This window comes from Crocodylus porosus, unplaced genomic scaffold (genome assembly GCF_001723895.1).
Source record: "Crocodylus porosus isolate Cpor-Errol unplaced genomic scaffold, CroPor_comp1, whole genome shotgun sequence".
Lineage (NCBI taxonomy): Eukaryota > Metazoa > Chordata > Crocodylia > Crocodylidae > Crocodylus > Crocodylus porosus.
Window position 1 is genome coordinate 57,880,909 of NW_017728909.1, and position 23,507 is coordinate 57,904,415.

A 23,507-nucleotide genomic window follows, 5' to 3' on the forward strand; every position below is an offset into this window, starting at 1 on the left:
CCACCGCCGCCGCTGGGCGCCGCGGACGAGGGCGACTCGCTGGACGGGCCCGAGTACGAGGAGGAGGAGGTGGCCATCCCGCTCACCGCGCCCCCCACCAACCAGTGAGTGCCGCCCGCCCGGGGGATGTGCGTGGCAGCGTCCGCGCCGGGCTGCAAGTTTTGCCCTCCCACCGCACGCGGATCCCGGGGAAGTCCGCGGTGTCGGCGCCAACAATGGCCCGCGGGGTGCGGGAGTGGGCCGCGCCCGGCCACGAGGGACGCCCGTCCCAGCCGCGGGCGGGATGAGCTCTCGGGAAGTTCCTCCTCTTCCTAGGGTTTTTGGGCCGAGCGGCTCCTTGCCTCCATGCGCTTCGACAGAGCTGGGTGCTCCCGGGAGAAAGCTCTGATGTGGCCGAATGGCTCTTTCGTGACACCCTCCCCCCCCCCCCTTTTTTTTTCCTTAAACAAAAACGAAAATCTGCAAGTGACTTTAATTATTTTGAAGCAGGCGGGAGGCCTGCTGTCCTGCTTGGGGTTGCTCATATACTCCCCCTCCCATCCCCCCTCATCAGCCAGTCTTCCTGGGGGTTTTAAAGGCAAGTAAGAATGTGTAGGTTTTCAGGGCAACTGGAGGCAAATTTTTGTAAATGAAGTCTTCTGTAGCCTGGCTAATTTGGAAGAAGTTCATATGCAGTTAGGTCATACTTGAAAAGAACTGGGCTTCAATAAAAAACAAAAAAACCCCAACTGCCTCCCTGCCCTCTACACTCCTCCGCCCCCAAAACCAACCCCAAACAAGTGGTGGTTTGTAGTAGGATTTCACTATGTTTGCCTTTTCATTAGCTTACCATGGATTCCTTCACTGCTGATGACATAAAGGACATCCCGGACAGTTGTTACAGGTGTCACTAATGTTCGATTTCCCACTGCCTGTGCGCTTACACTTAGACATACAGTCAGAACTCTGAACAGGCACACAGGCAAAAAGCTGGGTGTACTAATAACCTGTCTGTAGGGCAGCAGCTACCTTGGGGCACACAATGCCCTACAGAAAGACAAGTCTTTCAGGGACTGAAATAATAAAGTTGGTATTTGGGTATAAACAAATGCCTAAGAGTGAAGCCTCATATATTAGATGCATTAGAGGGGCAAGATGTAAAATGGGAATGCAGATTTGCAATGGCGAGTATTATTTAGATGGGTTCTGGCTGGATTTCTTATCCTGTGTGTTAATGGGATCTGGGAAGTGGTCTGGTTTCAGTGTTGTGTGTTATGTTCTCACAATAGTTCAGTGTAAAATTCTTCTTGCATGTTTATGAGCTTTCATATTTTTAAAAGCTTCTTCCCATCCCTATTACTTCCCACTTCCCTGTCAAATGAATGCAAAAAGGCACCCCTTACTGGTGTTGTTTTGTCTAGAAATAACATAATGTTTTCATAGCCTTAAAAAAAAGTACTTATTCATAGTCTTTTGTGTTTTTCTTGCTAGCTCTGCAAGACTGTGTGTACTTTTGTGAGGGTTCTTGTCTAATGTTAATACAAAGTGGGAAAGATGCTCCATCTTTTCAGAGACAGCTTAAACTTTCCATGTTACTAGTCTCTTCTTCCAGAGTTCAGGATGATAGACAGCAGAGCTGTTGTACAAAAAGGGAGGGCAGAGATATGTTTTCACACACAGCTCTTTAACCTTTCCAGTTGTCCTTGATTGTGTTTTCCATTTTCTATGACTTGATTCCTAAGAATAATGTTCTTAATGAAATCAAAACTGTTCAAATGCATATGAAAAGCCACCCTATTCCTTAGAGAGATCAAAATGTGAAGGAACAGGAGGGACAAAAAATGAAGGGAAATAGAGGCACAGGCAGGTGAGGTGACTTGTGTAAGAGGACATGGCAAGTTAGTGACAGAGGTCTTGATTTCCTTTCCACAAAACCAAACTTCCTCTCTTCTGCTGCAAGAACTAAATATTGCATACTTTTCACATGGATGCCCAACAGATTTGTAACAATGGTTGATTGGGTGGTTGTTTAAGTCAGTGACTACTCATGTTTCTAAATACATTTTATTGTGACCTATAAACATGAATACTTTTTAAAAGTTTGATTGGAACACCAAATGTATATGCTAGCAGCGTAATTTCTTGTGCTAAGCCTTACATGCTTTTAAACTACTTCAAAATAGTGAAGTGTCTGGTTTTTTATAAATGGATCTTATTAGAGGACTACAAAAGCCACAATCTTGCCGTCTTTAAGCACATACTTACTTCAGTTGCATTCTTTTGTTAGATTACTCACATGATTAAAGCAAAGCATGTGGCCCTGATCTTTGCAGGATCAGGGCCAACATGTTGGGGTAGAAATGTTTAATCTAATTTCAAACATTTCTTTAAAGTGTAAAAAAAGGGATGGCTATTGAAAATGGGATAAATTTCCAGAGAGGTATTTCAGGAGTGATACCTTCCTCTGAATCTAACTTCATAATCATATCACGTTGTTTTTATTTTTTCTTGCTGCAGTGAGTGACTCACAAGCTTGATTGTACAGGGAAACCAGTGACACTGACATTTCACTAAAGAAATGGGCCAGACAAAAACTTCTCTGATTTTGTTTCTGATCTTTTTTTCAGTGTTTAGCTGTTTAAGTTTAACAGTAACTTTTATCCTTTCCATTTTGTTCTTTTTTTTTGTTTTGCAAGTGTTCTTCCCTGCAGTTTAATCACTTGTTTTTTTGAGCATGCGTCTTTGTTCTGACTCATGTATGTCAGACTATACGACTAGCCCTTACAAGACTGGTGTTTAGCACGCTCCTGAAGACATTTTAAATCATAAGGTTATAAGTAAACAGTGTCTTGCATAGTGGTTACTTTCTTAAACTGTGACATTTAAGGGAGAAGACAATCTATATTCTTTTACAGCACTAATAATAAAGCAGGACCAATATGAGGTCTAAATTACCGTTCTTTTACACCTTGCCTTTTAAATTATGACTTTACCAATTTAATGTTCCTCTAGTTTAAAGATGACCGCAGGGTCTTCCCTTTTCCACTTTCCTTCAAATTAATTTAGATGCTTTTGCAGTGGGGTGTACTTTCTATATAATTCAGTTATGTGGTCATGCCAACAAAATGTAATTTTTTCATTCCTAAACTACAAATATTCTTTATACATATGAGAGGTTGGAGGTATTTTCATGCTGTTTTTGACCATGTTTTTCTCCTGACTCTGAAGGGAGAAATGAAGAGGAAAAGGCAGTAGTATCTTTCATATCCCAAAGGCCTCTAAGTACTTTCTTTCCACTCCCTTTTATAAGCATCTTAGTCGACCTTTGAATTAGGTGGAGCTGGAAGCCCACTTATTCAGGGACTACCACAAGGGGCACTTCAGCCCATGGTTGGAGCTTCTGGTTATTGAACCTTGCAATGAGTCTACTTTGAAAATTAATGTGTGTGTTAGCATTCCTGGACTTAATATTAACTTAGAGTTGTTTTTTTCCTCATTTTGTATACGAAAGATGACTGTCTTAACTCCTAGTCTGGAGTAGAAAACTGTGCCTGAAATCTAAAAGCCAGATATGTTCTTCCTAGATTGTACGTGGTTACTAGTAAATACTGTCTAAGGTACATTTTTAGTTTTCAGATCAACCAGTCACTATGAAGCTAGGTGTTAGAGTGGGAGGGAAGCACAAGCTGTACACTTCCTATCAGGCTGCAAATGTACTCTGCTAGGAATCAGGCTGTGTTGGAAGCTGCAAGTATTCCTCCTACTTGGAGAAATGAGGAATATGGTTTTTTCAGTCTTCTTGGCTATTAGAGACAGGAAAGTCTCTCGTATCTCAGTTTTCTTGCTGTTTGAGATGGTGAAAGATTGGGTTAATGTCGCAGCTTCCTATGCTTTCTTAGCATAACCAGAGTGGGCGCGTCCAGATGAGCCCACATGTACATCTTGCCACTTCTCAAAGCCATTTGAGATGTGTCAAGATAGCCAGGAACAAAAAAATGTTCTCCACACTGCATATTTACAGCATGGACTCAAAATTTGATACCTGGATATCCAGATATCAGAAAAATACTAAACAAAACCTGCAGACAACATGGGGCAGGGCATAGTCCAGAACCATGGCCTGAGGGAACTGGAGGCCGGGGTGCTCAAAAGAGACGCTTTGGTAACTGGCCAGAGCATCTCTATGGCTGCCTGTTGACCCAGTACTGCAGCATGGAGTGGTACAGGGTGCAGTGACCTGGACCCAGGCCCGTCCAGGTAAGTAGGGACTGGAGCCAGGGCTGTGTGGGTGCAGGGGACTGGGGGAGGGGACCTGCTTGGGAGGGTGGGTCCCTCACCTGCCCCACCCCATAGGGCTCAGCCGCCGTTGTTGTGGCTACAGCTCTCCTGCAGGGCCCACAGCTCACTCCCGCAGTAGCTATCGAGGTGCTCGGTCCTCCTGGCACCCCCTACTCCCCAGCACAGGGCAGTGCGGCTCGTCCCAGGCTGCCTGGCACCCAGGGCTGTATGCTGCATCATGTGGGCCCAGCACGGCTTCAGGCGGTTCTGCACCACTTGAGCTGTCACTCGGGGCCCTGTGCTGCTCATGTGGACCATATGTTGCACCGAACCAGGTCCTGCCTGCATTGAGAACATCTGGGTGATAGCCAGGTGGTGGTGCACATGGCAGTAGTGCTGCACAAACACCAGCTGTGCAGCAACAGCCTGCTGGCAGCTGGCCCAGAGGTGCAGATGGCTCTGCTACAGCCATGCAGTCTCTGTCTGGGTCTGGCAGGTGTGCAGCCTTGGGACCACATTGCTGTCCCAGGTGGCGGCAGGTCGTAGCCAGGCAGCAGCCCCCACTGCCAGACCACTGCAGTGGATAGAAGGTGCAGGGAACTCTGTTAGGGCTGCTTCAGCAGTCCAGCTGGCACAAGGGGTAGGGTCCCCAGATACTTATTGGCCGGGAAGCTCCTGAGAGCAAGTAGCTCTGAGCTGCTTGCCAGGGTAGCTTTTTATACCGCTGGGGCCAGCACAGGTGCTTCCCATGGTTGTAGATCCGGGAGGAATTGGGTAGGGTTATTTTGCCCCACGTGGCACAACTTGCCACACACCAAAATGAGGCAAAAACCACATGCAATGAGGCAAAAATCCCCAGCTCAAATTCGTGCCATTCCTATTTGAGCTGCTGCAAGCACACGTGCCTGCAGGTGCGGATGCGCCAAGCGAGACTAACTTTAGCCTTGTAGGTTTCAGTATTTTTTGCTCCAGAATTTTTAATAGAAAATATGTATCGTCCTTTATTACTGGATGGTGGGAACAGGATGTTTGGAAAAGAAAACTGCCTTTCCTCTTTTCCTTCCTCACAATGTCTTGCCACTGCCTTCTAGTCCCTGGCCCTGAATTTTTTTTTCTTTAAATTTATGAAGGACTGATCTCTAGTCTAATACTGAGACTTGTGAAAATCACAAGAACTGTTTCATATTGTCAGTTCCTTACTAAAATCAAAAACAAATCTAAAATAAACCAAATCTAAAACAATCTTGTTAGGTTTATGGTGTTTCTTTTAACTGTGTCAGTGGCATTAGCAGTAGAAATTGCAGTATTTTCCACGAAATTTTAATTTTCATATGGTGCATTTTGTAAGCAGTGACCATCAAAAGATGCTTATATCAAACTGAATTGGGGAGACAAAAGTTTTGGAATTAAATTGCTTGTCATAATACTGGATTAAAATAATTCTCCGAATTGAGGAGCTATGGTAATTTTTAGTATTTAATTTATGTTTAATATTAGACAAGAAAGATAAAACATTAGAATGCACAGCGTCGGAGAACGTTATGGAATCAGAAGGCATTGGCTATATTAATTGGCATAGCATGAACATTTTGGACAGATCTCATGATTTATATGCGTGTGTACAGAACAGTATCTTGAAACTATTTATCACTTGATTCACTGCAACAGAAATGAGATGTTAACTACTTAGTGTTTAACACGGCTGTTCTGCTATTTAAAACAGTGTCAGCAAAAGAACGTGATGCCAGTTACATTTTCTAAGGTGCTAGTTACATTTGCACTTCACCCTTGAAAAATGTAAGAATGGTAAGTCAGTCTAAAAATAAAAAGAATTCAGCATTTGATTTTATGAAAATCTGCAGGTTTTTGGTTAAAGAATACATATTTAAAATCAGTGGAGTGGCATTTGATCTTAACTATGAATGGAGACTCTTATTTAAAAAACTCCCAAATTCCTGTTTTGTATTTTAAAGCATTCTTACATAGTATATACACCAGAATTTAACAGTTTAATCTGTTAGCTATATCTTTTTGAGCAGCCCAGTGTGTCATGTCTTCGCCTCCCTTTGTTTCAGCCTCCCTCTCTTTCTTTCTCTGTAAACCAGGTGCATTCTCCTCAGTTGCCTGTGGAAGCCCTGCTCATACATACATCTGTTCCTACTTCCTTCTTGCCTTGGGAAGGTTTTCAAAATTCTTTCATTCCATCTGTATAGATTTCCTTTTATCTCCTCCTTGCTGTTTATCTCACTGGTATAGTGAGGTTTGGGGGAAAATTTCTTGACTTACGATATTTCCATCCCAGATTAGGGACATGAAACCAAATCCCATCATTTTCCTTGTTGTTCAACTATATGAGCAAGAACTGTGAAACTTGATTGCATGCTTGCCTACTCTTATTTTCCACGTGCTTGAAATTGCTCTTTGTAGATATTGGATACTTTTTGTGCAAAACATCTGCTCTGCAAATTCTAAACTAAAAGAGAGTTCATTGTTCTTTCAGAGTTCTGTTTTTAAAATGAGTTGTACAGTTTGCAGTTGAGGATTGTTATTGGAAGCATGTCATACTTAGACTTGTCAGGTTAGTTCTCACTGGTCAGTCTGTTACCAGAGACTTCCGAAGAAGGTGGCAGTTTCCATGAAGTGGGTGGTTATGGAATAATTTATTGGGGAAATATTTTTTTTTTAATCCCGGTTAGTTACTGTTTTTCTTTATGTACCAAGGACTAAACATGTCTCTTTTGATCTGATATTAGTATTCCTTATTATATATTTGTATTAATATGTTTAAGGAGCTTCCTGTAGAGATTTTTGAAGTTCGCATAAATTTCTCCTTCCAGTTTAGGGAGCCTTTTCTGAACTTTTGCAGCTGAATTCAACAGGGTTTGATTTCTACTATAGAAGAGATAGTTAGATGCATTCGAACTGTTCCTGCAACAGATGTATTAATGGCAAATAAGTTGTAAAGTTCTGTTACTCCATGGTTCAGTAATGATTTCTGTAGCGTACAAAGCCTAGTCTACATTGCTTTTTGTACCAGTATCTCTCTGTTTTTTACTCAGGAAAAAGCTGGTAGTGAGATGACACCTTTATACTGATATCAGATTATTCCCTTTTCCCTTAGACTAGGTTGGCTAGAGTGTATAAAACATCTCTGACTAAATCCACACTGTTGTAGTTGCATTAATATATTGTGGAACAGTTTTGCTGGAGAACGTAAAATCTTCAGGCCTGCTGATGATTAGGACTCTCATGGTTATCTGACTAGATTTTCTTTTCCCTGACAATAGCTAGTTACTTTTGTATTTTGTTTTCTGTGTCCACTTTCCTTGAAGGTTAACTGCTTTCTTTGTGAAGCATTTTACAAAAAAACCATAAGTTGGCAACGGTTCTTCATGTGGATTTCAAATTAGCTAGCCCTGTCTCCCAAACTGTTTTCCATATACTTTGGCAAAGCAGTTTTTTCTTCAAAAGTTCAATCAGCAGGTTTGTCTTTTAGGTGTTCCTCTCCTGGTCATTTTTTATTTTATTACTATTTTGTGTTAATAAGGAAAGCTGTTTAAGGTAACTGTGGGTAAGGTTGGGCAGGGCTTAAGCCTCATGCTTACTTTGTAGGGAGACGGCCTCCTCTCTCCTTTTCATACTGTACCTCCTTAATAGTCGTTACATTATCACTTGTATGCTCAGCCACTGCTTGGCTCTCACATCTTATTAAAGGTGCCTAGTAAGCCTTATTGCTGGTAGCACTTTTAGTCTTTTTCTGGGCTGCAAATAACAAAGCACTAACAGCAATTAAGATGGACTAGAAAGATAAAACTGCCCATCCCACAGACCAGTAAGTCTTCTTGCTAAACAAGTCTAGAGTATGCATCTTAAAATGTGTGCCCAAGCACAGATAATTAAGTGCTAACAGGTTCAGTGGTTTACACCCTAGATTTAGCTTATGAGTAGCATTCCATATACCTATGAAGTAAGAATTCGTTGCTATTTAAGGACCTGAAAACCAATTAGTTCTCTTCCTCTGTCCTTATCTGTTAAGGAATAAATCATGCTTAAACTTGACTCTTCAAAATTCTTCACCATCCATTTAATCTTACAGATTATGGAAAAGGGATGTGTGGTCTAATGGAAACCATTGCCAAATTGTTACTTCCCCTCCCCAGTTCTCTATCAGAGATTGCTTCCAGGTAGCTGCCAAGACAAGATTGCTGTACCCTCCTAATCGTGGTTGCAATCAAATGAACACAGTGATTTTTTTTTTTTTTTTCTGTGAACAGTGGATGTGTCTGCCTTTGCATCCCAAAAGAGGGAATTAGCTTTCTTTTACTTTCTACTCAGAAAACATATTACTGAAATAAAAAGTAACTTTTGGCCAGCATCTGTAAGATATATATAATCACTTATCTACATTCCAGAACTTGTTTGAATTTTTTTATTTGACTTCTTTAGCTGCCTCTCCATGCTGAGAGATTAGTTACTCAGTTGCAAGCAGCTCTTACCAGTTCACAGATGCTGTCTTTTAGACTTTCTGAAACTTTAAATATGGTCAGGTGGTGAGTAATACTTTTTCTTACCATGTATAAATGAATTATTTTGTTAGCTAGAAACTTGTACATTATTTGGACTCTCTGTTGAAAACACAGTTATTAACTTCTTAAAAGCTTTCTTATGTAGTGTGTCATAATATGTCCAAGCTTCACAAATATTCATGAATGTTATATTTATACCTTGCAGTGGTCTTTTTCCTTCTTTCACTTCCCTCAGCTCCCAAGTATATTTTTCTTCTTTCTTGAGCTAAAACTGTTTCCTCTGTGATTTTAGGGCACAAAGGGATCATGTCACTCTTGTGTCTTCTTTCTCCTCACTTTATAGCTCATACTTTCAGCCAATATTAGCTGCAGGAAAAGAAAGTGTGGAAAATTATGTGCAGCTCCATATCCCTGAGAGAGAGTACTCCAAGCAGAGTCAGAATTTTTGCTGTAAACCTTTTCTAATGACCATAAGCAAAGCCACATCTTTTTCAGAAGCTCATAATTTGACCAGATGTGTTTGGTTTTCTCCATGGAACAGCAAAAGGTTATGGAGATTTAAAAAAAAAAAAAGAGAGAGAAAAGACCCCTCCCATCACATTTCAAGTCCTGTTCTAAAGCATAGGTGCTGTAACTTCTTCAAACATGCAACAAGTTATCAGGGAGCAGGGATTTCTTGAATATCAGTTGCTCTGTGCAACTGTCGTCTTTTGTCTTACGGCAGGTGATAGCTAAACTGAAGTAGCTTAGGCCTTAATGCATGAATAGTGTTCTGCATTCTCGATTTTTATTTTAAAAAAAAAATTCAGGAATTTTTCGGGGTTTATATTGGAAACATAAAAAATGGGATAAAATCGGGATTAAAGGAAGAAGGGGGGAAAAATTGGCGGTGAGGAAGGCTGGGATGAGGGAAGGGGCAGGGGGAGGGATGCGGCGCAGCCTGCTGCTCCCAGGCCTGCAGCAGGTAGCAAAGAGGGAGCTGTCGGTGGGAAGGGGAGGCATGGGTCTTGCCACCCCCCCCCCCCCCGTGAGGTCTGTGGGCTGGGGGACTGTGCTGGCATTGGCACCAGGCTCTTCGTGGTGCTCTGCGCGGGCGGCAGCCTGCTTTTGTCCTGCACGCAGATCGGGGGGCCCGCACCCCTTGGGGAGAGCCCAGCACAGCTCCATAACCCTGCTAGGGGGCGCAGACCCCCGGATCTGTCCACGGGACAAAAGCAGGCTGCCGCCCACCCAGAGTTCTGGGAAGATCCTGGTGCTACCACCAGCCCCAGCCTGCAGGGCGGCCGGCCCTTATCGTGCGCACAGATCTGGGGGCATGTGCCCCCCAGGAAGAGCCCAGCACAGTCCCCCAGCACAGTCTTGGGACGTGCATAGCAGGAAGAGCCTCACCCTGCACCCACTGACAGGTCTACCCGGTGGCTCCGACTGCAGCCCTGCCCGGGCGCTGGGAGCTATGTGCCCCAGGGTGGGGCAGGGGGTGCAGGCAGGACAGCTTAGCTTTGTTCCCTGTGGTGGGCATTGCACCCGGCTACTCCTGAGGGCTGGAGCTGCTGCCTGGGGGTGTTGGGCTCATCACCCTGGGCGGGGCAGTTGGTGCTGGGGTTGGGTCATTCCCATCCCCACCCCTGCATCCAGCCATGTGCCACTCCCTCCTCTGCCCAAACCCCAGGGCAGCCAGGCTGCTCCAGCAGGGGGAAGGGGCAAAAGTGCAGCCAGGAGAGAAAGGCAGGACAAGGTGCCATGTGCTCCCTTCTGCTGAAATTCCAGTTAACAGTTTTCCAGTTAATAAAATCCTGGATAACAGGGATTAATCCTCGATAACAGGTGCTAATGAATTTGTGTGTGCTGCTTGTTTTGCTGGGCAACCAGTATTTCTCATGAAGGGACCAATTGGTGACTTTGTGTAGGAGTACTGTCCAGAAGCAAAAACTCTTTCTAATGCAGGCAACCTCACTCTTAAGTACCTCAAATAAAATAACGAAGCTCCAGTATCTAAAGTGATTGAAAGAGTTAATGGAAATGTGGTGTCTAGTTTGATTTTTAATGAATCCCCTGACACTTTGAACTGCCTGATTCTCGGGTTTTTGTTTTCATTTTTTTATTTCAAAGCCAAAAATCCAGAATATTTTTGTGCTGATGTGACGTTCATTCCATTTACTGACAGCCCAAGCATCCATGCAGCAATTAAATGCAACATTAGAGATGTACCAACTGATTTGGGGAAAGTGTGGCCACCACTAACACGGATTCTGCCTTCTATATGGCTAAGTTTTCACAGGAGATAAAACTCAGTCACAGACCAGACCTATTACGAGTTACTTGTCCTGCTCATTTAATTCATGTTGCACTATCATCAGCCACAACTTTTGAAGAAATGAGAGAAGTGAAATTTTTCATTGTTGGATTTGGGGCTCTTTTCGAGCATGCAAACAAACTGAAGGCTTTGTTTTATAAAGTGTGAGACAGTTGCAAACTTGACTGCCGATTACCAACTCCTGTTATGCCACATCAGTGGATGAGTTTCTACCTGGTGGCATGGCATATAAATAAGGCATAGACTATGCTAATTCATCTTTTAGATCACCCTGAGTTTGCCGGTGCTAAAGCAGAAACTCGAAAGAAACAGGCAAATAATCTCAGTGACCACCAGATTCTGTGCACCAAGGTCGTGTTTATTGTTGAGAACTTGGATTCACTGTCTTTTTCAATGCAAAAAGCACTGGAGTTCTCCCCTTCTGCTGCTAACACAACATTTTCTAATACAAATGTTCACCGCATACTGACAATGAAAATATCATCTGAACTGAAGACAAAAGCTGCAACAGAAACGTATGGCGAGAAAACACAACTGTTTATTGAAGTCCCTCTGACCTTGGAATATGAAAGAACCAAAAAAGCTTTCAAAGACTTAAAACAGTATTCTCTGCAGAAAATGGCAGGCAACTGTAATACATAATTTCAACCCAGAAGCGTTTGGCACCAAAGATTCTTTACGGAATGTTATCCAGGTGTTGAACCCCTTTCTCAAGGTGAATTTTGCAGCAAACTACAACCGCAGTGCCAGAGTGTTTCAACCATTTGCCACCAAAGATGACATTTCTCATCTTAAAAGTGGATACGCTACCTACATGAACATGTCTATCTGTGACCATGTGGAACTGGATATGCTGGCTTTGTGGAATACCCACCAAGACGCACTTCCCAACTTTAGTAAAGTTGCACAATGAGCTATGAGTGTACCCCCTGGATCAGTGGATGTAGAACGCTTATTTTCAAGACTGGACTACATCCAAGAGAGCAAGAGGCTCAACATGAGTGAGGATACCCTTAAGAAAACCATTCCAAGAATTTCTGGAAAAATTACTAGTTTTGATGAGAGACAAAAATTACATTTGTATATAAAAAGTTTTGCCTAACCTTACTGTTCTTTGCTTTCTCTAATCATTCAAAATCAGTTTATGAAAACCTGATTTTTTTTTTAACACAAAAAACTTAAGTTAAAAAATATTGTTGGACAAAAGTTGGACTTTATTTTCCTTTTTTTAAATCCTTGTTCATGCAACAGTAGGATAATGGTACTTCTGGTGAGTACAACTGTATCTTGCTGTAATATAAATGTAAAAACAGTTTAAACATGTATGAATTGTCAGCATACTAAAATGTGTACAAGTTTCCATCGACTTATGCGGTTTCTGTATGGGCCACTCCTGCTGGTTAACAGGGATTTGAACTGAAAAACAAGTGTAAACCAGTAAAAAAACTGAATGATTTAAAAAAACTCAGGGAATTTATCAGTGAAAACTGAGAATGTGGAACACTATGCATGAAGGCTAAGCACCACAGTTCATCTTTCACTTACTTCTGCATAAGAGCACTTGCCAGGTGTTAACTTGCTGAAATTAGGTTGTGCATGGCCAGTGAAACAGTTGTAGGAGTTTTAAAAGCAAAAATGACAGGTTTTTTTGCCTTTTTAAAAATGACTAAATCATTTCTGCTGAAGCTTTCAGGAAAAAAAAAATTGTCCGAAGGGAGGCATCTGGCATAGAGAAATTCAGACCAGAAGGCTAAAGTTTGACAAAATTACAAGCAACAGCAGGGGAGTGGGGTGGGGAAAGATGTTTGTAATAGGAAGTTTGGGCAACCACTAATACAGACAGAGCTGCCTTCTTTGCCTGTAATTATAATACATCATATTTTCTTGTATATACTCTGTATCTTTCCCCCCAGAACCAGCTGGGGAAAATTGAAGTGTGTAATGTACGTGAGGAAAAGGGATTATGGTTTTAGAAACTTATAGGGGGAGGGGAGGAGTGGTGGTAGCATTCATTGTTGTGGCTCCCAGAATCACGAGAATACTGCTGCATCTCCCCATCCCACCGTGCTCTGTATCTTGCTGGCGTATGGGACTGGTTTGTGACTGGACCCAGGATATGGAGTCTAACCTGGCACATAGCCCTGGATCTGGCATGCTGGGTCAGACTGGTCCAGGAGTCATGTACTGAGTTGAACCTGGTGTGCTGAGTTCTGGACAGTGGGCTGGCTGAAGGGCTGCATACTGGTCTGGTTCCAGTGCAGCTTGCTGGCTGAAGGGCTGCATACTGGTCTGGTTCCAGTGCAGCTTGCTCCAGAGCCACATGCTGCATCTAGAGCTAGCTTGTGGGTTTGGACCTGGCATGCCACATCTGGATCCATATGTCAGGTTTGGACTTGTCATGCCAGGTCAAATGCAGCACATAGCTCTGGTGCCAGTACACTGAATCAGATGCAGCGTGTGGTCCTGGAGCTGGCATGCTGAGCAAGTTCATGGGCCACATCCAGTGAATGGGGCTGGCAGCAGATTGAAAGCTGTCTCTGCTCTCTAGCTGCTGCCACTCCATTACCTTGAAGGGCTCTTTTTTTCCTAGTGGCTCCCCTTCAAAATCAAGATGAGTACTATATATGGGGGAGGGGGCACGCTATATGTGGGAAGAGGTGGTATCAAGAGCTGAAATGTAGAACTTCCGTTTACCTGTTCTCTCTTCTAGGATCAGAGGGTGAAGGTCAGCATGGTTGCCAGAATTTCATTTGCTTCAAAATAATCGGAATCTCCTCATTTGCACAAGAGCACTGGCACTGTTTCTTTAAGGGCAGTTCTGCATGCTTCAGAAATCAGTAAAGATAATGAATCTTTACCTTTGGGCACAAGGCTGAAACCATCTATTCATATTAGGATGTTTCTTGGAATTCATATGAATGCTTCTGCAGGTTTTTGTTTTCTCAACTTTGGAGCTTGGCTCATTTCCTGAGGATAGCTTGTAATTAAATCTTCAGCACTTCCCAGCTACAAGAACGAGTGTATTGGGGGAAAGCAAATAAATGAAAAGGGACATTTCCTTCCTATTTTAGTCCTTTATATCCTAGAGAAATGAAATACAGTGATTACTGATCTTTTATTCTCTGTACACTGAGAATGTGTTAAGCTGTAAAGCTGTATTGTTTTGTTTGGGGTTTTATGGTACTGATTTTCAGGGTATTTATTTTCTTCTTCCTGTTCTGTGTATGCTTTCCCTGGTATATGTTTACAGTGCTTCTCTTGAAAGGGGATGTGGATGTTCTATGCATTGGGAGACTAAAAACATCCAGAACTTTGCCAGGAATTGACAAGCATGTAATTTTATCAATTTTAAGTGATAAAATTGAGCTAACATGTCAAAGCAAGTCAATAAGTTTCTGAGCAAAGCCAAGTTAAGTGAAATTTACCCTGAGACTTAAGTGCAAATCAGTGTAAAACTGGTAGTACAACCCAACATGATTTGTATGCAAGTGTCCAGTACATAAGGGAAAGGGGACAAAAATGTTTAAAGGAACATTTTAAGTACAGTACTCAGTTTTGGACGAAAATAAGATGTATGATATCTAAAGTTGTACAGTGTGGATTTCTACAGTGAAACAGCTTCTTTGAGTTAAGGATACTACATGGGATGTCTCTATACAAACATTACAATATCGTTTTAGTTCATGAGAATGAATAAAACTTTGTAGTTATAATCGTCCAAGTTTAAGTGAGAAACTTAGCAGTCAAACCAGTCAAAATTACTGTGAAACTCTACCTGAAACCTCCTGCCATTCTGATATTGATCCATTGATCCATCCATTGATCCATCCTTGTTTGTGGTTATTAAGCCAATTGTATACCGTACAATAATTTTACCCAGCCCACATATCTCCATTTTACTTATCAGAATGTCATGTGGGACTTTATCAAAAGCCTTAGTAAAGAGTACTATAAAGGAAGATTCCTTTCCTCCACTTGATTTGTTATTTGTAAAAGAAGGAGATCATGTTAGTTTGGCATGGTTTGTTCTTAACAAATCCATGCTTGCTGCCAGTGATCAGCAGGGATCCTGGTTTTCTCTGTTTAGAAATCACAAATTCTGTTTAAAGCCCCCTCCCCAAATCCACAATTAAAATGAAATGCCACTATAGGTATACTCGTATACATATGTATCAATTGAACACAATGTTTTATTGATATATTTGGAATTTTAAAGCAATTTGAAAGTCTATCAGTGCCTCAGCCATTATAATAAAATAAATTCTAAGTACCTATAAATTTTGATATTTGATTTGGGGTTCTTTTATCATGGAATTGGAATATCAGACCTCCCCCTACTCCCATAGCTCACCAGGATGCAGGTCCAGGCCCCTCACTTCCAAGCCACAGACTTCTCCTCCCCCCACCAAGGTCTCCTAGCTGCCAGGGCTACAGGGCCAGGGACCTGGGTAAGCAGCCACCTGCCCCAGCTGCTGCCTGCGGAAAGTGGCTGCTGCTGCGGTGGAGCAGAGTGCGGAGCCCAGCTCCCTCTCCCCTGCAGGTGGCATAGCCATAGTGGAGCCTGGTGAGGGGCTTGGGGCGCTCCACCCTGCTGCCCTCCCTTCGGGGTGTCTGCAGCCCAGCAGGAGGGACTTGGCACGACAGGGCAAGGTGGGGCCTGGTGAGGAAGCTTGTTGCTGCTACTGGGAGCTCTGCACCATCCTGGCAAAGTGCCCACCCAGCAGCAGCAGGAGACACAGCTCAGTGCTGCCACCCCTGTTGCCGCTGGGCAGGCAGGGGGAACCTTGCCATGGTGTGTTGGAGCTCCCAGTGGCAGCAACAAGCTTCCTCACAAGCGTGCACATACACATGGTTCCCCTTGCCTCACCACCCTTCTTCTACTCTCCCCAGCCCCTTGCAGGCTGGAACTCTTTTACAGTCCTTAAAAATCTTGCCTGGCTTGTATGACTTTCTTTTTGTCAGTGGCTCAGATCGCTTCTGCCAGTTCCCTCAGCAGCCTTGGATGAATTTAATAAGGCTCTGTCAATTTAAATTCATTTAAATTAATCAAAAGCTCTCTGATGTTCTTTTACGCTGTCATGACCTGTGGCCTTTCTTCTTCTTTGCCTATATTATTTTTGTTAGCTGTCTGGTTGAAGCTTAAATGCAAAGTAGCCATTGAGGAATTGTGCCTTCTTTGCATCTTCTGTTAATAGCTCACCTGGGCTATAATCAGTGGGCATATAACTTCCTTCATTTTTTGTTTCTGGCCAACATATTTATAAAACCCCTTCTTGCTGTCTTTAACTTCTCTTTCCAGGTGTAATCTGCTTTATACTCTGCTTTCCTGATTATATATGTCTAATAATTTATACTTTTCTTTTCCTGGGGGAAATTGAGGGCCACAGTAAAACTTAAAACGGAAATAGCAAAGGATATAAAATATGTTATAGCAGAAACAATAAATTTGAGACAGAATCATTGGAACACCAAGGGTAAAGGCAAGAAATATGGTTATGGCACATTTTGATGGGGTTTTTGTCTTCATCCCTGACATTTGGGCCTTGATTCAGCCACAATGTGGTACTTGATCTCTGCTTTTGTTACATGATAGTAAGGCCTCCCTTTGCTTAAAAAAATCCTTTTTTTGCTGTATTTTGTTTTTTGTGAGACCGAGGTTATGTGATGCGCTTTTTAAGAACAGTTTAGACACTGTCTTTTGTGCTGTGTAGTTAGGAAACCATGGGGCATCTGTCTTTGTTCTCAATATCTGCTGAGTTGAGGAACTAGAGAGTAATGTTCGGGGTTTAAGAATGATAGAAATTACTAGTTAGGACAGTAGTTCTCAACCAGGGTGCCTTGGGATCCTTTCAAGGGTGCCACAAGTTGTTAACACTATTAGGTGTGCAAACATGATTCACAAGATAAACACATATGTGGAGTTGGAATGAGTAAGTGTCATAGAGGTACCTTCCAGGGCAACACTGAGGCAGTTGTAGCCGTACCTTAAATTACAATGTGATTAAACAAAAATTTCTGGAAAGTGTGCAATTCTCCATGTTCAAGGGATCAAGTAAGTGTCTAATGAGGTTCGAAAGAAGTTTTATCTCTACAGATAGGATATTGCATAACTTTCTGTTGTAGGGTTTCTTGCACAGTACTTTATAGCACCTGATGAAACTTGCTGTCACCAAGAGGATATTGGACAGGTGAATTATGTGATGTAGGATTTATGTATTGGTATGTTCCTTTTGAATTAAGGTATAGTACAGGGAATGGGAAATAGCTAAATGGATTGTAGTATCACAAATAGACTAGTTTCTATCATCGCTTGTTAAGTAAATACTGGAAACTAAATAGTAGTATGAGAGAGAACTAAGCCAAGAACTGGAAGTCAGTAGAATCCTAATACTACTCACAGAGCAGCAACCCACTTGGCTGCTATGCAGGAGAGTGAAAATGAGTCTAAAACTGGCTTTTATGATAACACTTGTCTGGTGGGTAGTAGCCACTGGCAGAGTAGCACTTAAAAAAAATTACAGACAGCTGTGAGATTTTACCTTTTTTCTTTCTGTATGGGCCTTGCAGTTGTCATAGTGCATTTCTCCCCATGAGCTGAGGCTGCTGCATTGTGTTCTGCATCTTAAAGCTATTCAGGAATTACAGCTGGTGCAGTCTGAGCCTGCTTATTAAGCCTTATTTGTATGATTATTTGTATGGTCATTAAAAATCTTTGTCTGCCTTGTCTTTTAAGATGTTAATTTTTTACATAAAGCTTTAAATAGCTAGATCTCCCTAAAAATCAATCTCCCTCCCCCTCCCTCCCCCACCTTCTCCCCACTTCTTTTCTGGTCATGAGAAAATGGTATCGGGTAGGACTGACTTTAGTATTATGGGCTCTGGCATTTGTTTTGGAGTCCATTAACTTGTATTATGCTTACTTTTGTGCTGTGTTTACTTTTGCAAAGGCAGGTTGGCAGGTTCTTAGTGTATACTTAAGCTTGTAAATGATGAACCAAGCACTGGATAGCTAGCTAGCAAACTCAGGGACAACCTAGAGTAATGGCAGAGCGGATTAGTGATTACTGTAGAGAAATTGCTTCTGAGTTGGCAGGGCCAGATGAGATGCACCCTAGAATACTGAAGGAATTGGTGATCATGTTTGAGAACTCATGGAGGTCAGCTAGGGTCTTAGATGGCTGGGAAAGGGCACACTTAGCAAATTTGTGGATAACACTAAATTGAATAGAATTGCAGACAGTCTGGAAGGGAGAGATAGGATCTAGAATGATCTGAATAGACTGAAGAAATGGTCCACAACCAATCAGATGAGATTCAACAAAGACAAGTGCAAAGTCCTGCACTTGGGACGGAATAGTTGCATGCACAAATACAGCCTGGGGAATGATTGGCTAGGCTGCAGTACTGCAGAGACAGGTTACAGTGGACCATAAGCTGAATACAAGCCAACATTGTGCTCTTGTTGCAAAAAAAGCCATCAGCATGCTGGGTTATATTAATAGAGTGTCACTTGAAACTCAAGGGAAGTGATTCTTCTGCTCCTGTTCAGCACTGGCGAGGCGTCTCTGGAGTACTTTGTTCAGTTTTGGGTGCCACACTTCCAGTTGGATTTGAACAGTTTGGAAAGAGTCCAGCACAAAAATGATTAGTGGCCCAGGAAGCAAGACTCATGAGGAGAGACTGAAAGAACTAGGGTTTTTTTAGTCTGGCGAAGAAAGGATTGAGACGAGGGGGTGTGGGATTTGATAACAATCTTCAAATACCCAATGGGTGATGGAGATGTAGCTTTGGGGGAGTGGGATTTGGTAACACTCTTCAAATACCTGATATGTGATGTAGATGTGGCTTTAGAGTGGACAGGACTAGGAACAGTGGCCTTAAGTTGCAGCAGGGGACATTTAGAATGCAGATTAGAAGGAACTTTTTGACGATAAGGGTGGTCAGGTATTGGAACAGGTTACCTGGAGAAATTGTGGAATCTACATCCTTGGAAATTTTCAAGAGCTGGGGTGGTCTAGTCAGGGATGATGATCCTGTCTTGAGCAGAGGCCTGAATTAGATGACATTGTATGGTCTCTTCTAGCCCTGCTTTCCTAGATCTTCTATTCTTTATACCCTATTAAAATCCAAATACTTTTTTCCTTTCCTAGATTTGCCATTATAAATGTTAGCAGCAATATATTTCCCCCTGCTTTTAAAAATATCATGTCTTGTGATTGAACATCATCACTTTGAGTTGGCAAGATTGAGTTGATTTCTGCATGTACTTTTCGGTTAAAATGTGTATGAGGATATATAATGATAACACTTGTTATTGCTTTTGTAAAAGTATATCGGAGCACTCCCATACATAACTTTTCATTTGATGTATTTAGAAAAGATTCTGAACACTTGACATGTTGCTTTGAATTCAGTTTATTGCCTTGCTTTCTTAAAACAATAATGATGCATCCTGAACCAAAAATTTCTTCAGCTAACCCACAGATTGAAAGACAGGAGGGGGATTAAAAATTAAGGTTAACTATTTGGTCGTATGTCCTTTATGCAATGAGTCACTGCTGTATAATGGTAAAACTGCACTTTCTCTGGAAGGAGAATACAGCTATTTCCCGAAAAGCATTTTTGCTTACTATATATAATGATATCTTAGAGGCTTATACTTCATTGTGTATCCTGTTTTCTAAAGATGTGTGCTATCTACAGGGGTTTCCTGAGGATATTCTCTTGAACTGTTTTCTGCCACCATCTCTGAATATATACTACTCTTATGGTCTCTTTCCTATCTGTTGTAGTTACATAAAGCAAATGTTGGAGCTTATTTTTATAGTTATTCAGGTTATGAAAATAAAATAGAAGCACATCCCAAGCTGAAAAAATACAAGATGATGCATCGGCTATTAGGACATTAAACATAATCAATTCATACATTTTTCTGTTTTGAACTTATGCTATTCCAAACTAAACAGTTATTTGTCAGTTATTTATCACACAAGTTTCATGTGGGAGTAATCGCCTACTATTCTGAATGCAATAAAATAAAGTTAGATAAGAGAGAACAAGTAGATCCTGTTCATTGTCAGAGGACATAATCTGCAGTACATGGAATATACACACATGCCTATTATTGACAAGACAATTTTTTTTCAGTTTGGTTATAAAACCTTACTCTGCTTACTAAATCTTGATTTACCTTAATATATTTTATAGTATTGCTTATTCATAATCTGGAAAACCTGCTCTCTTGTGCATAAATTTGAAGACTGTTTTCTTTATAGCCAGATTTGTCTGTCACTTTTTATTTTTACTAAACACATTGAGCCATTTGCATCTTCAAGTTTTTCTGATTTTGAAGAGGGGGAGGAGTCTCTTACCTGTTTATTTGTTACCTAATTTGCATGAGTTGCATTAGAATATTCCTTTGGGATTGTGGGGTGGGAAATGAAATAGACAAAATTTTAATGATTTTTACAAGGAGGTTTTGAGGTATACTTTAAAGTAACTTCTTTATGAATTTCACGGATTATTAAAGTAAAGCACATTTATGATCAATTTGCAAAAGTTTTCCATCGGGGCAAGCAGAACTGGGATTAGAGCCCAGGATTTCCAGTACAGTTCTCAAGTCTAGCTGCTGACTGGAAATGATACAGAAAGTGCAATGACTTTAAATGATTTTATTTTTGTCATTACTCAGCAAACTTTTTAAAGCAGGGTTTGGCAGTGTTTTTGGGCGGAATGCCAAAAACCCCATAATCTCAATTTGTAAGTGTTGGTGTGCCAGGGATGGATGGCAGGGGAATCATGAGGGACCTGATCTGTGTTGTGGCAGCACAGCCCGGGCCTCTTCCCTGAGGCATGCGTACCAAGCAAAACGTCTTAGTGTGCCACACTCTGGCATGTATGCCTAGGGTTGACTACTCATATTTAAAGGTTGTCAGAAGGAAAAATGCATCTTTTTTGTCTCTTCCTTTCTGTTCTGCTCTCTACCTTTACTGAATAACCAGCTACATTTTTATGTCCTGGTGTGACTAGTTCCCCAGTTATGTAATCTTACAATTTCCTTCATCTGGGGAGGTAGGCTAGATTTGTGTACCTGTGTCCTCTTAAAGGGTCTGCTGCCCTTGTGATAGCCTAAAGCAGTGGTTCTCATTTGGGGTGCTGCAAGACTACCACAGGGTGCCAAAGTGCAGGTATTGCCACCAGTGGTGGCCAGATAAAACTGCCCCACACACAGGGCTGTGGCATATGCTTACTCTTGCATTAAAGTTCTCTGATAACCCTAAAGCAAGTAGAAGAGCCAGCTCATGCTGTAGTCCCTCCTGGAAACGGGCATGCAGGACAGCTGTCCTGTATGCCTCTGTTTCGGGGAGATGCTGTGCAGGGTTGGACCAGGAAGGCCTGTAGCACCAGCCACCGCTCCTACCTGCTTTAGGGTTATCAAAGAACCCTACTGCAGGAGGAGTGTGTGAGTGTGCCACAGCCCTTGCTGGTTTGGCTGGGCAGGAAGTTCATAGGGAAGCTGGTAGTTTTACCTGGTTGAGAGCCACTGAGGTGTAAGTTGACCGCACTAGTGGTTCTCAACTGAGGAATGCCGCCACATTCAGGAAAGTTGTGGAGGGATACTGTGATTCTCAAAAGAATTAAACCCACTGGTCCAAAGGGATTCATTTTCTTCTTGTCTTGGTTTTGTTGGAATACTTTTTGATGGTTCTTAGGATGTACATTGTGATATTTCACTTTAAGCAAAGGGGCAGGAGGTTTTCAAATGGAGCATATTTTCTTCAGTCAGAAAGTTCTTCCTAATCCCCAATCTGACTAGTTTTGGAATAGGTTAGATAGATTGTGGATAGAGGTGCACCGCTATATTGGCTGCCTACCAGCTCAGCACCAATAAAAGAGAATTTTTCATTATTGGCTGTCGGCCTTTCTTGGCTGCGTTAGCTGATAATATTCTCTGATACTTATGCCTTCTGGCTCGGGCTCCCAGATGCCAGGGTTCCCTCTTGCCCATGGGGCTGGGACCCCCAGAAGCCTGGGTTTCCTCCTGTGAGCCAGGGGTGACCTGGCAACACCCCCACCCCTCACTGATGGACTGGAGGGGAGCAGCTGCCATGGTGTCCCAGGTGCTCCCATGGCAGGAGCTGTAAAAGATGCTGAATGCCACAGATGTGACTGGGGCGGGCAGAGCTGAGCTCCCTGGCCCAGCCCAGCATGACTTAACTTGCAGTGCCCAGGGATCTGTTCCTCAGGGGCTGGGAGCAGAGTTTGGCAGGGGTCAAGCCAGCTCCTACCCCCTGTTGTGTGCAGTAGAGTTCTTCTGGCCCCTCAGCCCAGCTGGGTGCTGCCCTTCCCAGGACTGGGTCCATTTGGTCCCATGGTCCTGTCCTGGGCAGAGAGTGGGGAGCCTGGCCCAGAGACCATCCAGTCCTGGGCAGTCAGGCAGACTCAGGTAGCTGCCCCCAGGCTGGGGGTGAAGGACAGGAGCTGAAGAGCTCTGCACAACCTGTTGCAGGCACTGCTAGGATAGTCCCACCTGCTGCAACTGGCAGGGGCACTTTTACATGTGCTCCGGAAGTGGAGGGATGGCACTTTTAGAGCTGCCTTAATTGAAGTGCCACTGTTTGTCTTATATGAGTGTCCCCATTCTTAGAAATGGTGTTAAATTTACTAAATATAGGTCATCAGATTGGTATTGGTCGATATGGCTGGTTAATAATCAGCTATTGGTATTGGCCAAGAAAACCTTTATCAGTGCACCCCTAATTGTGGAATCTCTGTCCTTGTAAGTTTTCAAGAGCAGGTTACACAAACACTTAGCTGGGATGTCTAGTAAGGGACGATCCTGCCTTGAGCAGGCGGCTGGACTAGGTAACCTCATGAGGCCCCTTCCAGCCCTGCTTTCCTATGATCTATAGTTCTGTTTATTTAAAGGTTAAAAAAAAAAAAGGGGGGGGGGGAAATCTTACTCACTCTTTTTATAAATAGGATCCATTTATGTAAAGAAAATGCCTGACATACTTGTTGCCTGTTAATGGTAAAACACCGAAGTCATAGTGTTGAGAAGTGACTTTTAAAGTGTTAGTTGAGGAGAGAACGTGCCCTGGCTTCCTTTTATTTGGGGGGAAAAATGCTCAGATTCTGAATGCCGTTTTCCCCCCCCCCCCATCTTTTCTAATATGTAATTTGTGCCTATTTAAGTTGTTTTTTTTAAAGAGCACTTTCAGTAAGGTTGAGATGGTATATACCAAGACAAATGAATAATTGAAACCATGCTGAAAAGAGTTTTGAAGTAAAGCAGTCCACTTTAAACATAGTTGCAAGAAATTGGCTTGTATAAAATAACTAAGCTACTAAAATAATCACATTTTAAAAATAATTAACCTTTTAAAGTAAAAATAGAAAGATGAGTAACT

The 23,507-nt window shown here is 42.4% G+C and overlaps 1 protein-coding gene across 1 annotated transcript in view; it reads left to right on the plus strand.

The window, feature by feature from the left end:
- RASA1 (RAS p21 protein activator 1) overlaps positions 1 to 23,507 on the plus strand; it is a 179,655-nt gene that overhangs the window by 91,867 nt on the left and 64,281 nt on the right. Inside the window, exon 3 of the mRNA XM_019531713.1 lies at positions 2 to 104. Within this exon, the coding sequence (XP_019387258.1) occupies positions 2 to 104 (103 nt within the window). The remainder of the gene's footprint in view (position 1; positions 105 to 23,507) is intronic.